The sequence below is a fragment of the Ambystoma mexicanum genome, chromosome 6p, assembly GCF_040938575.1.
Source record: "Ambystoma mexicanum isolate Mex_15411 chromosome 6p, UKY_AmexF1_1, whole genome shotgun sequence".
Classification (NCBI taxonomy): Eukaryota; Metazoa; Chordata; class Amphibia; order Caudata; family Ambystomatidae; genus Ambystoma; species Ambystoma mexicanum.
The window spans coordinates 1,179,101,907-1,179,114,562 of NC_090935.1; the positions used below are offsets into that span (position 1 = coordinate 1,179,101,907).

Consider the following 12,656-nt stretch of genomic DNA (forward strand, 5'->3'; position numbering starts at 1 on the left):
GGCAAAATCAGCCACGGTCGGATCACTTAGAATCTGCCACACACTGGAGCCAGAGGTGGGTTTGAGTACAGAAGCCCGCCAAAGGCAAAATGAATTAAGGGGTTAAACCTAGTTTGGCTCACAGAGTGAAACCCAAGAAAGACCTCACAAACAAATGGTGAAAAAAGAAGACCGCAGCCATTTCAACACAATGAAAAGCATAGTGGTAGGAACATTTAACCACTGCCACCAGCCGTTTCAAGTAGTGAGGGTAACATTAAAAATGTTGCATGATTAAGTAGAAAATGGGGCTACTAAGTAACCAATGGTTAGGATTCACAGCATTCAAACATGCCAGGGTTGTCCAATCTTGGACAATGACTGGTCATGCATCCAGCAACAGACTTGGGTGGATCCCCTGCAACCATTAAAACCCTAGACGTTACTGAAACTAACCAATAACAAATGGTTGAAATATATATCAAAGTAAACCTCAGTTTTGGGTAAGAATTGGTGCAGTCCAAATGGCGAGCATTACACAAGACATATCTGCTTGGTATTAAGTAACTCACTGTTTAATACAGGCCTGTACTACACAAGTTGGTAGTGACTGAGCAGCCAGGCTTATTTTGAGAGGGGTAATTAGAGCTGTACAAATGAAATCAGTAAGTACAGGTAGCCATGTAACACTTACACATAAACCTTATGCATATTATAAATAAATCTAAGAATTCTTTAAAAAACTGTATCAACTAGTAACATTCAATCAAAGTTTGTTTTCTATTTTTAAAAGACAATAAAAGTTGGTAATACTTTATGCTAACACAATTTTCCAGCACATGGGTGTGACTTCAGTTAAGGTCTGTATTGCACTTATTTTCAGTTATTGAGTTGTAAAGGAAGGAACGAACGTTTAGAATAAGACTGAGAAAATGCTTTCATTCTCCTTTATTCCAGCAAGAATAGTAATCCCAATTATAACCTATGAGGGAACAAGTATTGCCAAGGTCGCTAGCAGGGACGTCATTTGGGGGGGGGGGTGGCCACAGGTGGTCACAGATGCAACCGCTGCCGACCTCCTCCGACTTCTAGACTGGAGTATGGGTTTGGCCGGTATATTTTTTTTAAGAAACAGTTTGTTTTCAACAGGGGACAGACACCTGTTAAACAGCAAACTACTAGTTAAAAAGCACAACATGCAAGCGTAGTGGTGGGCGCCACTGTGTCTGCAGACTGTCCGCCGTGGACATTCTCAAACTCGTATTGGTTGTTCGTCTGATTTCTGGGCCGGCTGTGGGGGATGTGCCGGTGAATTGGCCGGCTGTAGGGGATGTACCATTGAATTTCCAATGCTAGAGTGCTTTACTCAAATTAGCGGGTGAGTACAGGCATGTATCCTCAAGGGTTGCTACCAACCATTAGTTTAACCGAGAGCTATGCACAATTGCGCCTTTTATCAGGGTCTGGCGATGACTGAGATTGAGTGTGGGTCGCGGCGCACCCATGGGGGGTGGAATTAATCTTAATTTGATTCCCAGCCTTGATGTGTCTCATCTGGTGGTGCCCAGCCTCCGCTCAGAGACTGACACCCGCTTCCCCCTTCCACCTGCTCAGAGAGCAGGTGCTGGCCCCAAAGGTTGGAATAATGTCTGAGGCCGTGTGGCGGCTACAACCAGCATGTGGGTAAGTTTTGGGGTGATTGTGGGCATGCTACTTTTGTATGAATCTGTACGTGTGTGAATTTTATTTGAGAAATGACATGCACTGTACAAACACTGCTGGTGCAATTAAACTGTCTTCTGTTGGCTGGAACCATTTCATATGCACAAAGTAGGGTGGGTGCTGCTGCTTGACTGGCATTGGTAGTCAAATTTATTGTGCCAAGCAGGTGAACGGTTCATGGTAGCTATGTGGTAGGAGTACGTTTCCGCTTACCTCAGCTGGATAGAACATTAATTTACAGTTTATGCTGCTGGTTTTTTCTTCTTGAACAGGTCATAGTTTTTTTTTTTTTTTTACATTTATTGATGGCGATGTAAGCACAGATGCTCTGCCATATGTGAGCAAGAATGATGGAGACCTGACTTCTGAGCCTTATCTTTGACCCATTTGGGGCCAATTATTTTATTCCGCACCAGGTCCATGCGCCACCGCCACGCCACCACCCCCTTGAGTTTCTCATGCTGCATGCAAGTTTCCAGTGTACGCTTGTAAAGTGTATCCCCAGATGACCTTTGATGGATGTGCCTTTGTCCATTGTAGATGAGGGCTTTTACATCAGACCCGGTTGCTCTACAGTGGTCATTACTGCAAAGAAGGCTTCTATCTTTAACCTTTTTGTGAGCATTCATCCAGCAAGTATTAGATCCATGTTGTGCTATTAAACCTGTCCACTAAAAAAGAAAATGTTCTGCTGCGTTGAAAGGTGGCTGACTGTGCAAATAATTTTAGAACCTTGGGCTGCCCCTTATATTCTCAAACGTGTCTGGGATGTTCACCAACAGTTTTGTCCTAAGCAAGGGCTACATTTGGAATGTTTTAAATCTGTTCACTACAAAAGCTAAACTAGAGGATTGAGCTATCTCTGTATTGCACTCTGGTATCAGTGCATTGCTGAATTACCAAGAGAAGTTTGTAGATGTTGTAGTGACTTAATAGTCAGTTTGGACATCTGATATATAATAAAGTAATATCATAACCATATTGTTCTTAGTGTACTGAGGAACAAACAATGCTGTGTGATGCCACTTCCTGTTTTGTCAAGGGGTGAAAGGTTGTGTGACATCACTTCATGTGGTGTCAATTGGGGGCGGGGTCAAATGAGCACTACCTGTGATGTCGTCAGAGGTCAAGGGTTGTGTGATGTCACTTCCGCGACCCCTGGCATTTTGGTGAAATTACATCCCTGGTCGCTAGGTTCAGAGGAGTGCCTTTAGGGAGCTAGGACATCCAAAGTCAATGGACAAAGTCAATATTTCTGATGCAGTTCTTCTTAGATAGGTTTTGACAAAGTTAGTGTCATGATTCATGTCCCCAGCCCTCCAAGATGTCAGGCTGGAGCCAGGCCACGATCACCTACATGGCCCTCAAGGGCCTCTCCATCCCTCCAAAGACCCACATGGAGTCAGACTTGGCGCTTGTGGCACCAGACTCACTCACATAGGATAACATTGGGGATTGGACTTGTAGTGCATTGATGGGGACAAGATGGATGCCCCCACATATTTCGGTTCCCAGAACTGCATGTGCAGTCTAGTCTTTTGGGTGTGGTTCAGCCCAGAGACACCTGGGATACCCAGAGACAATTTAAGCCACGCCCAGGCTGAGAAACATGCTTTGTGTTTTCTGCACCTGCAGCGTGACACTTACCGTGTTCGGATCGGTCTCCAGTAGGCCTGCATCTTTCTTCTGTGCTCAGCTCCTGCAAGAACAAGAACACCGTTAGGAACGGCCTTACCTGCTGCCCATCATTCATCACTTCTTCTGTTCTGCGGGCATCTTCGGCAGTGTCATTCCCATCCCGGCACACCGCTTCCAAAGGGAAAAGAACAGAAAAAAGGCATTAGTATGCATTCAGCAAATCTTTGCTTATTTTTAAAGACTGTACAAGCTTCAAACGCTTACCTGAATCCCAGCCGCTCTGGGGGAACTCTGTCTCCGGAACTTCTAATCCATCTGTAAGAGGGGAAAAGACACTCCAGGTTAGCATGGAAACATCTAGAGGCGCTGCATATTGCGCTTACTCACCGCATTTCTTCTTCATAACCGGCATCCACGCTGAAAACGTCACAGCACCTAAAAGACACAGAAAAAGAACTCGGTTCAGTACAAATACGAAAGGGTTGCATCGCGCATCACGCTCTCACTCACCTTCAGTACTACTCATCTCAGCAGCACGTCGCCATCCCCGACGCCGGCCATCATCTAAGGAAGGAAAGGAACGAAGTTGGAGAACTGTTCAAAAGACTCATTATACTTACCTGTCGGACTCTTGCCTGTGAAGTAACTAGGCAGCAACGAGCCTGCATCCAGCAACGCGCCACCTGCGCTGAAAGCAGGACGGAAAGCACACTTTCCAAGAAAACAAGGTGAGCTGTGGATCAAAGGGAAGGGTTGGACCCCGGGAAAGAAGGGGTTCAAGCACACAGACAATAGGGAGTTAAACTCTACCAATCCTGTGTTTCAGGCCCAGTCTCCAGTCTCCAGTCTCCAGTCGAAGACTCCAGGGAAGGGTTTGAGGTCGTAATAGGTCAGAACAGGCTGACGTCCCCTTAGATACCAGGTGAGTGTTACAGTTGGTAAGTTCAGAAAAAATCACAGTAACTCAAGTGAGCTATTTTGTAGAGAGCACAAGCTGTTAGGCCAGTGCAGGTGAGTTGGTATCAACTCTAAAGTAGAACAAAAGGACTTTGCAGGCTAGGAAGCACAACTTATGACTAAAAGCTGAACACCCTAAGCCCCACAGTACCTGTGATTCGAAGAAATGTTTTCAGCTTGAGTCCTCCTTGCTAGAGCTTGGCAGATCCTTGTTCCTGGACCTTGGGAATGGTGATGAAAGGAAGGTCTGGTGGGATCCTGTGGCAGTAGTCAGGAGAGGGACTCTGAACAATGGATTTCCTTTGTTTCAGCAGCACCTGTGTTTTGGCGCCTTTTCCTCAGTATCAATGAAGGACGAATATCTCTGGTTGGAAGAAGCTAGCTCCCTCAGTCTTGGACTCTGGTGGGTGGCCTCTGGATTAAGATTTCCTGTCTCTGTAGGGTCCTCGGGATGTCCACAAAGATTTGGCCAGATTCAGACTTTGCAAGATGATGCATTCGTCAATGGTCACAATGCCCCTGGCATTGGGCTTCTGCAGCTCTGGTGAGGCAGAGTAAGTCGGGGATTATGCCAAATAAAAACTTGTTGAGTGTTTGTTCCCACCAGCCCAAGGGAGGTAATCATCCTGTATGGGTCTTCGCAGTTGATAAGAAAACTGGGTCAGCACAGCTGCAGAGCTTCACCTTGCAATTCGCGGTCCAGGAGGGTGCTGCTGGTGTCTCGTCCTCTTTCGGATGTTCCTCTTCAGTGGTCGACTCTGCCTTTAGTCCCAAAAGCCTCACTTTTTATGCAATTTCCCATTCATTCACAGCCTAGGCTGTTCATCACACATCATGGTGGCTGTCATTTCTGGAAGCCAGCTGGCCAATCAGGACTGGTTTCATTCAGGCACACCTAGAGACAAAGGACAGGGAAGTTTCGGACTTTCTATCTCTTACTGCCTTTCCAGACACACTGGAGCCTGGGCGGACTCAAACCAGTTTCAACTAACAGTAAAATCCCAGAAGAAACTAACAAATGGCGAAAAAAGAAGACAGGGCCATTTTGAGAACATAGACACCTATGGGTAATGTACTGAAGTTGAGAGTTCAGCCTGTGGTAAAGATGCACAATGGTAGTAAAATTAAACCACTGCCACCAGCCGTTTAATGTAAGTTAGTGTAACAAAAAATGTTACGAGAAGTGGGATAGGAATTACTGGATAACCCCCAGCATGCCACATAGGGTGGTGTGTGCTGGTCCCCCATAGGGGAAAACTATTGTTGGGAATGGTAGTTCACCCAAGAAAATGTATTTAAACATTCAGAAAAGTCCAAGGGACTTTTCAGTGGCACTGCACCTAAGGTGCTTTGTGTCAATCTACAAAAAGCAGATGCCTATGGGGTTTGTCAGACTCCATAAAACAGCAAAACACAAAAATCTGAGTCAGGAAAAACACATGAGGTAATAAAATGGTCCCACTCACATTTACTCAGGAGGAAAGAAGCACAAGCCCTAAATCCAGCAAAAGAGCTGGGGGTCTTTTATGGTTGAAGGGAATTGGGGAGAATTTTAATTTCTGTGCTAACATTCAGCAAAAATTATTCACAACAATACAATAACCAGTCTTAATTCGTAACTATCCATAAAGTCCATGTAAACATCTGTTTATCTGTCACTAGTTACAGGCATTTAGCCCACCTGGGTTCCGAACTACAAATCTGAGTAATTCTTCTGTTGATTTTGAGCCTTTTTTGACATTGGTTTCCTGTGTTAAGATGGCATTGCACTTTTAGCCGGTTTTACTGATACTCGCTACTTAGAGGACTTGACGGATATATGGCAGGTAAGGATGCTGTTGTACTATTGTTGTGAATAATTTTCTTTTACTGATGTTTACTTTGGTTGATATTTATTTCAACCATATGTTGGTTAGTTTCATTAACGTCTATATGGAATGTATCTGTTTGACTTGATATGGTTGCAGCTGAGATTAGTGGTGTTTACATTTACTCTGGAATCATCACTCTGGTTTCGGGCACTTGAGCAGGAAGGTTTTTTAGGGGTCTTTTATGGTGGTTACAAGCATGCAGTTAATTTTCCAGTTACAGCAAAGCTTTAGTCAACATGACAGTGAAGGGATAGTTTGCACTTTCTTATATTCACATGGGTCCTTTAGTGGTATTAGCATTTAATTAGTTCACTTTGGTAGGCACATGGACTTTTTTGTCATTTGTTTATATCCATATATTATGGGTTCAGTTAATTAGATTTGGAGAGTAGTAGCATTACAGTATTTGTGGTCATTACATATGTCTTATTTGTGCTCATTTAGAAGTTCTACCCTGATGAGTTGGTGAACCCGAAATGCATTCGACAGTCATGTCATCTGACTAGTCCTCTCAATCAAGAAACCGTTCTTGCTCTGCTTTATGAACTTTAAACAATATTAAATGTGACGTGTTATGTTCACTGAAGTATGGTTACAAATTGCTGTTTTCAAAGAATTTTGAATATATAATCTGTATACTGCCATATTACTGCACCGCCCAACTAAGAGTATGGGGATCAGGAGTTGGAAAAAGCTTGCTGGAGGTTATTCTGCCGCCTTACCGCCATAATGCGCTGTTAGGGAGATTTACCATTTTATGCTTCAACCCCTCTCCTAGTGAGACCACCAGCACTTTTTGCTGGACTTCTGAACCTTTTCTTTTAATCCTGAATGAGTGGAGGCTTTTTCCACTCATTCGGTTATGTGGGCTCTGTCTTTTGGGACGCTATTCTTTGTATTTTACCTGTACTATGGAGTCTATTTTTCTCCATAAACTCTTAAAGGCATCTGTATTTTACTATTGCAGCAAACAGCTCCTTATGGGCAGTGTTGCTGGGGACCCTCCAGGTCCTCCTTTGAGATTCCTTTCTTTATCCTAGAGTAACTACAGTTCTTAAGGATAGAGATACTTAATTGGCACACACCACCTTATGTGGAGTGCCAAAGCGATACCTAGTTATTCCCCTGTCTCTTTGCTGCTGTGGCTTTTTAGTCACATAGGTGTGTGTGTGTGTGTTTTGTCTTTGGCGGGAACCTCCGGGTGTCCTCGCCTAGGCTCCAGAGTGTCTGGGCAGGCAGGAAATGGGGGTCAGGGGTTTCCACACCCCCTGTGCTTTGCCAGAGTGCCTGCATGGAACCAGCTCCCACTGGGGGGGAGGGGGGGCGGGAGGGGAGTCAGGTCGTCTTCAATGGACAGCCAAACGCCCATTTCAGTAAATTGCTGAGAGAGATTGCAGAAGAGTGTGTGCTGGAACTGTATAAAATGTCAGGCTTCTGGGGTGAAAAGCAAGTTGACCACTGGAAGCTGAAGTAACCAATGAAGATGACCAGAGAAGCCTGCAGACCCTTTGCAACACCGTGAAGCAACCACTTCTGCCCAGATGCTATTTTCTATGCGGCAGAGGAAGTGGACAACTCCTTCCAGTTGCCTCAGGGAACAACCAGCCCCACAACGAACTTTGATTTGAGCCATCTCCCAAGGTTCTGTGAGTTTCCAGACCTGCAGAACCCCAATATCAGGGGACCTGCTACCCATTTTGAGTGCATTGTCGCGGACAGGCGATATGTCCACATTTTTGCTGAGCCACAAGGACACTCCAGAGATCTGATCCAACTCGCCCAGACCCTTTCTTCGGAGTACGAGAAGAATGACTGGGTGCATCGCATCCTTTGTTGGTGCTGCAGAAAGTCGCCAAAGCCACAGAGACCAAAGAAGTTGATAAAAGCAGTACCAGAGATCCTCCCTCAAGACTGCTGCTAAGCGATCACATCCATTGTCCTGGATCATTCATCAGACCAAGGAATCGGGAGGTCGGGTCCAACATCGCGCGGCATCCACCACAAATGGTTTCTTCTAACCTAATGTACTGTGTGGAAAAAGGTATTGCTTACCTGATTCCAGAAAGTCGCTGCAACAATTGGTGTGCACAGAGGTGCCCAGGGCAATCCCCTCTTACTCCGACTCAAGCCGCAAGTTCTTTAAACAGGGTCTCCAACATTGGTTAAGCCTTCTAGTATCTTTCTTTCTAGAGACTAGAAAGTATCCACAGGAACTTGATTGCTACTGCTTTGCAAGACTTTAAGCCGCTACAAACTACCTTAACTCTCCGTTAACCTGAGCACTGTTTGTATTCTGTTACATACTGTATACTACAGGACCTGTCTTCTCTCATGATGCAATGTTCCAATTATGTGTAACCTATTTTTGTGCTGTAACCACTGTCTCCAAAACATGTGCCCAGATGACTGAGGGCAAGGTGCACATTACAAATAAAATAAATACAAAATACAAATAACTAGGGTTGCATTTTTGACTTTGAAGACTTGCTGTGCCACAAAACTGCCTCTAGAACCTTGTGTTCTGCTAGGGTAACACTAAAGAACTGTTTTCCTTCCTAAAAATCACTATCTTATGTGTATGCAGACTAAATACAATTACTGTATTACTTTGTGGGTGCACGTTATTACCGATAAAACTGTCAAACTCCTGTAACCATAGTATGCGTTCAGCAACTACCAACCAGAAGTGACCCTTTGAAAGTATTGAAAAGTATACCTATGTGTGATTTATTCTACATATTTGACAGTGACTCTTGTGTATATTTTATTAGTACCCTGCGAGGGTGCAATCAGAATGATAGAGCAATTCTGATTGGCTCTTGCACGTTGTTACCAGGCCTGGAATCCCTCCATCAGGATTCTGCGGCCTTTGTCCCAGGTGGGTGGCGTGGCAGCCCCTCAGCCAATGAGGAGGCTCGAAGCAGTGCAATCCCCACTCTGAGCCTCCCCAAGGCTGAGAGGGCCCCCCACCGGGGACAGAGGTAAGGCTTTTTGGTTTTTTTTCTTCCCTCCCTCCTCCCAACTCTTTGCCCTCCCCACCCCACTAACCTTCTATGCCTTGGTCCCCAGTGGGGGACGATGATAGCCTCCAGCCGTGTGAAAACTCCACACGGCTGGAGACTTCCATCATCCCCCGCCGGGTTGACCCAGGTCCGTTTTTACTTTTTTTTTTTTTTTTTTTTTTTTTTCCGTTTCCCCTCCCTTCCGCCCTCCCAACCCCACATAGCTTCTTTTTTTCAGAAGCAGACGCGCTGGAAACGCTTCTGTTTCCAGCGCGTCCGCTCCCGTTGGCCGCCATGGAAAGGGAAAACTGACTCCGTTTTCCCTTTCCATGGCGGCCATTTTCTTTGACGTCTTTTCGTTTCGGGGGAAAAAAATAAAGCTTTTAGTACCCCGGTCATGCAGTTTTTATGGGCCGGGGTACCAATAGCTATATGCCCCTCGCCACGGGGGCATTAACGACTCTGGTAATGCCTCAGGGCCTTTGTTAAGGCCCTCGCTTCACTCGGGGCCTATAACTTTGGCCCTGGGGCATTACCTGAGTCGGTAATGCCCCCGCCGCTCGGGGCATAGTGCTTAAATATACATGTATGTGTTTCTTTGATTTACTTTACTTGCTGGGTTCCGTGTACTTGCCTACAGCTCACATCTTCCTCTTGAGATAATCCTGATTGTTCTGCCACTCTACCAAGGTCCTTGTGTAGTACACACTGATATTGAGTGTTTAGGGGGGCAGCAATCTACAAACCACTGGATAGCTTGCTAAAGTCTTACCTCCAAGTTCGACTTAACTCTCCTAATTTGTACATATTTCAGTGGTGTACCACCGGCAATAATACTTCTGTAAGGACTCCATAAATGGGGGCTAACACTGCCATGCCACCCCTTGTAATACGGCTGACCAAGTGGCAGTAACAGTAACTGTTTGGTATCTGGGCGGATTTACTGCCCAGATACCACTCTAATGAGCCCCAATGTATATATACATCAACTATTATGACACATTTTTTGCAGGTGAATCCCCTGATTGAAGGATTTCTTTTCCATTGTTATGTTTAACATAAAATAAATCTACGTAATGGGTAATGCACGATCATCCAATTACCCAATAATGGCACCTTGATGTTAGGGTGACATTTTCAAACTTTCGGCCTTGTCCTTTATATTGTCACCCCAAACCCTCAGTGATATTCTAGAACTGTATTACACGGGTCTCCATTACACATGCTCTATAAAAAACAGAAGAGTGAACCAACTGTGCAACCACACACCATACCAGGGAAGGGGTAGTAACTATTTCCAAATCGCATGCTTTCCTTTCGTTTTATTTCATTTTTTGGTACTAGTGGACCAATTATCTATTGCCAGAAGTTTTATGCCATGTTATCATTCTCAGTGGGTCGTGGTACATGCCTTTCCTTCTTAGAGGTTAACTGCTTTATCGTCAAAATATGGGTGATTTCTAGTCAATTGGGTGCTATGCATGCATCTGTTTGCCAACACTGTACTTTGTTCTCCAAATATTGAATTTTGGTTGTGGATAGAGATGCACAATTTTATAAAGTTAGCTTGCACAATTATGTTGCAAATATTTTTAGCAAGGAGAATAAGGTCATGTGATTTTTGCCTGGGAGACAATGGAATTATTGCGGCAACTGTAATAATGTGGTTAGCATTTGGGTTGGTTGACCTGTTGACCGACCCCGTTCGTCATATTGGTTACACTACCTATATGGGTAGCCACAATTTAGTTTAGTTTTATTACAGCAATTAAACTTATTAAGCTTTTTCACCACCACAGAACAATATATTCCTTTGATAACCGGTTTTTGTCTGTTTTATAGGTGTCGATGAAGCAACCATTACAGATATCCTGACAAAGAGAAGTAATGCAGAACGACAACAGATCAAAGCTGCTTATCTTCAGGCTAAAGGAAAGGTACAATAACCAAATCTATTTATCTCATGAAAAACTGATTTCATTTATTCAATTTTCAGAGAGTAAAATAGTAACTGCTGCTAACACTTCAATTTTGAGAACGATGCAATTACCCATAACAGCAAACCATGAAGTGTCTAATGGTGGTTTCAGTGAAAAAATGCCATTTCAACTGATGCGATGTACTTCACAGCAGACAAAATGGCAGTCGTGCAATAAGTACTGACATAGTATCCAGTCCAAACGTTGCCAACCAAAATGTAGTCCGTGAGTTGGGGTGAATACCTTTGCTGTGAAAGTCATCAAGCAACATGTATTCAGAAAAGCAAGATGAAAAGTAGCCAAAAATGCTTTAGTGTGTAGGGTATGTTAGGTTTAAGGAGGGTGTGGAAGGATTCCAATTGCCTGGTTTAGTGTTAGGGTAAGGATGGGGATTAGGGTTACAGTCAAGATTTTGGTTAGAATTAGTCTAAGGCTTAGGGTGGTTTTGAAGAGATAGTAATGTTGCCGTTGGTCAGGCGTCAGAGTAGGTTGTACTGGTAGGGGTTATAGTAAGGCTAAGGTGAGAGTTGGTGTTTGGGTTAGAGTAAAAGGAAGGTATAAGGAGGTTGGGCGGAGCTGGCGGTGATGGGGTAGGATAGGGATTGGGATAAACCTAGGAGTTATGGTAAAGTTCAGGTTCGTGTAAGCTTATGATTAACTTTGGTGCACATATTTGGGTTAAGGTAAGGGCTATAGAATTTCTGACGGCTACTGATGGGATTAGAATTGGGGTGAGGTTAATTTGCTATTTGGTGTTTTGTACCGTGTCACAGGCAAATAAGATGTTTTGGACCACCAAGGTATTGGGGAAAACCAGGTTAAGGGTAGGAGAAGGGTTGCAGCTAGTGTGAAGTTGAGGGTTATGGGTAAGGTGGTTGTGGAGGACTGCTGATTGCTTTTCTTTTTAAAGGGTGTTGTGTATTGTTGGAGGCCACAGCCTTGAAGTTATGACTTTGATTGAAAGTAGATTTTCTTTAACATGAACACTGGCAATATTTTCACACCTTGCATTACTTGTCTAGAATGATTACATTTGGAAAACTACTTTTTTGCTTTTCACATGACTATTTTCACTGGCAACCTTTTCACATAGAACCTAAATATGGCCTACAATATTGACTGGTTATGCATTTTTGCCACTTGCTGGTTTGGTTGTTTTGAGCATGGTTATGGGAGTTTACCTAACGTTCCACTTGGAGGTGAAACTTTACTAAGCAATCCCTGTGGTTTGTTGATCCCGCCTCCCCATCTCTTTCTATCAGTCTATTACTGCTAGAACCTTGGCATAGCAGTCAGGCTTATCTTAAGAGGAGGATGTTGAGACTGTGCTTTGGTCTGATCACTACCTAGTATCCTTCTCACTTAAGCTTCCCTGTCCTCGTTTTAGGTCCTGTCGTCTTCCTAAAATTCCTTGCCGGAATTGGCGCAGAGCGAACCTTGCCTCTTTGACGGGCAAACTGGCCGAAGACTGTCCACAGGCTTCTCATGTTTGTCCCTTACAAAATCCT

General features: G+C 44.2%; 1 protein-coding gene across 1 annotated transcript in view; it reads left to right on the plus strand.

The window, feature by feature from the left end:
* LOC138510290 (annexin A1-like) overlaps positions 1 to 12,656 on the plus strand; it is a 307,467-nt gene that overhangs the window by 47,414 nt on the left and 247,397 nt on the right. Inside the window, exon 4 of the mRNA XM_069625822.1 lies at positions 11,012 to 11,106. Coding sequence (XP_069481923.1) covers positions 11,012 to 11,106 — 95 coding nt within the window. The remainder of the gene's footprint in view (positions 1 to 11,011; positions 11,107 to 12,656) is intronic.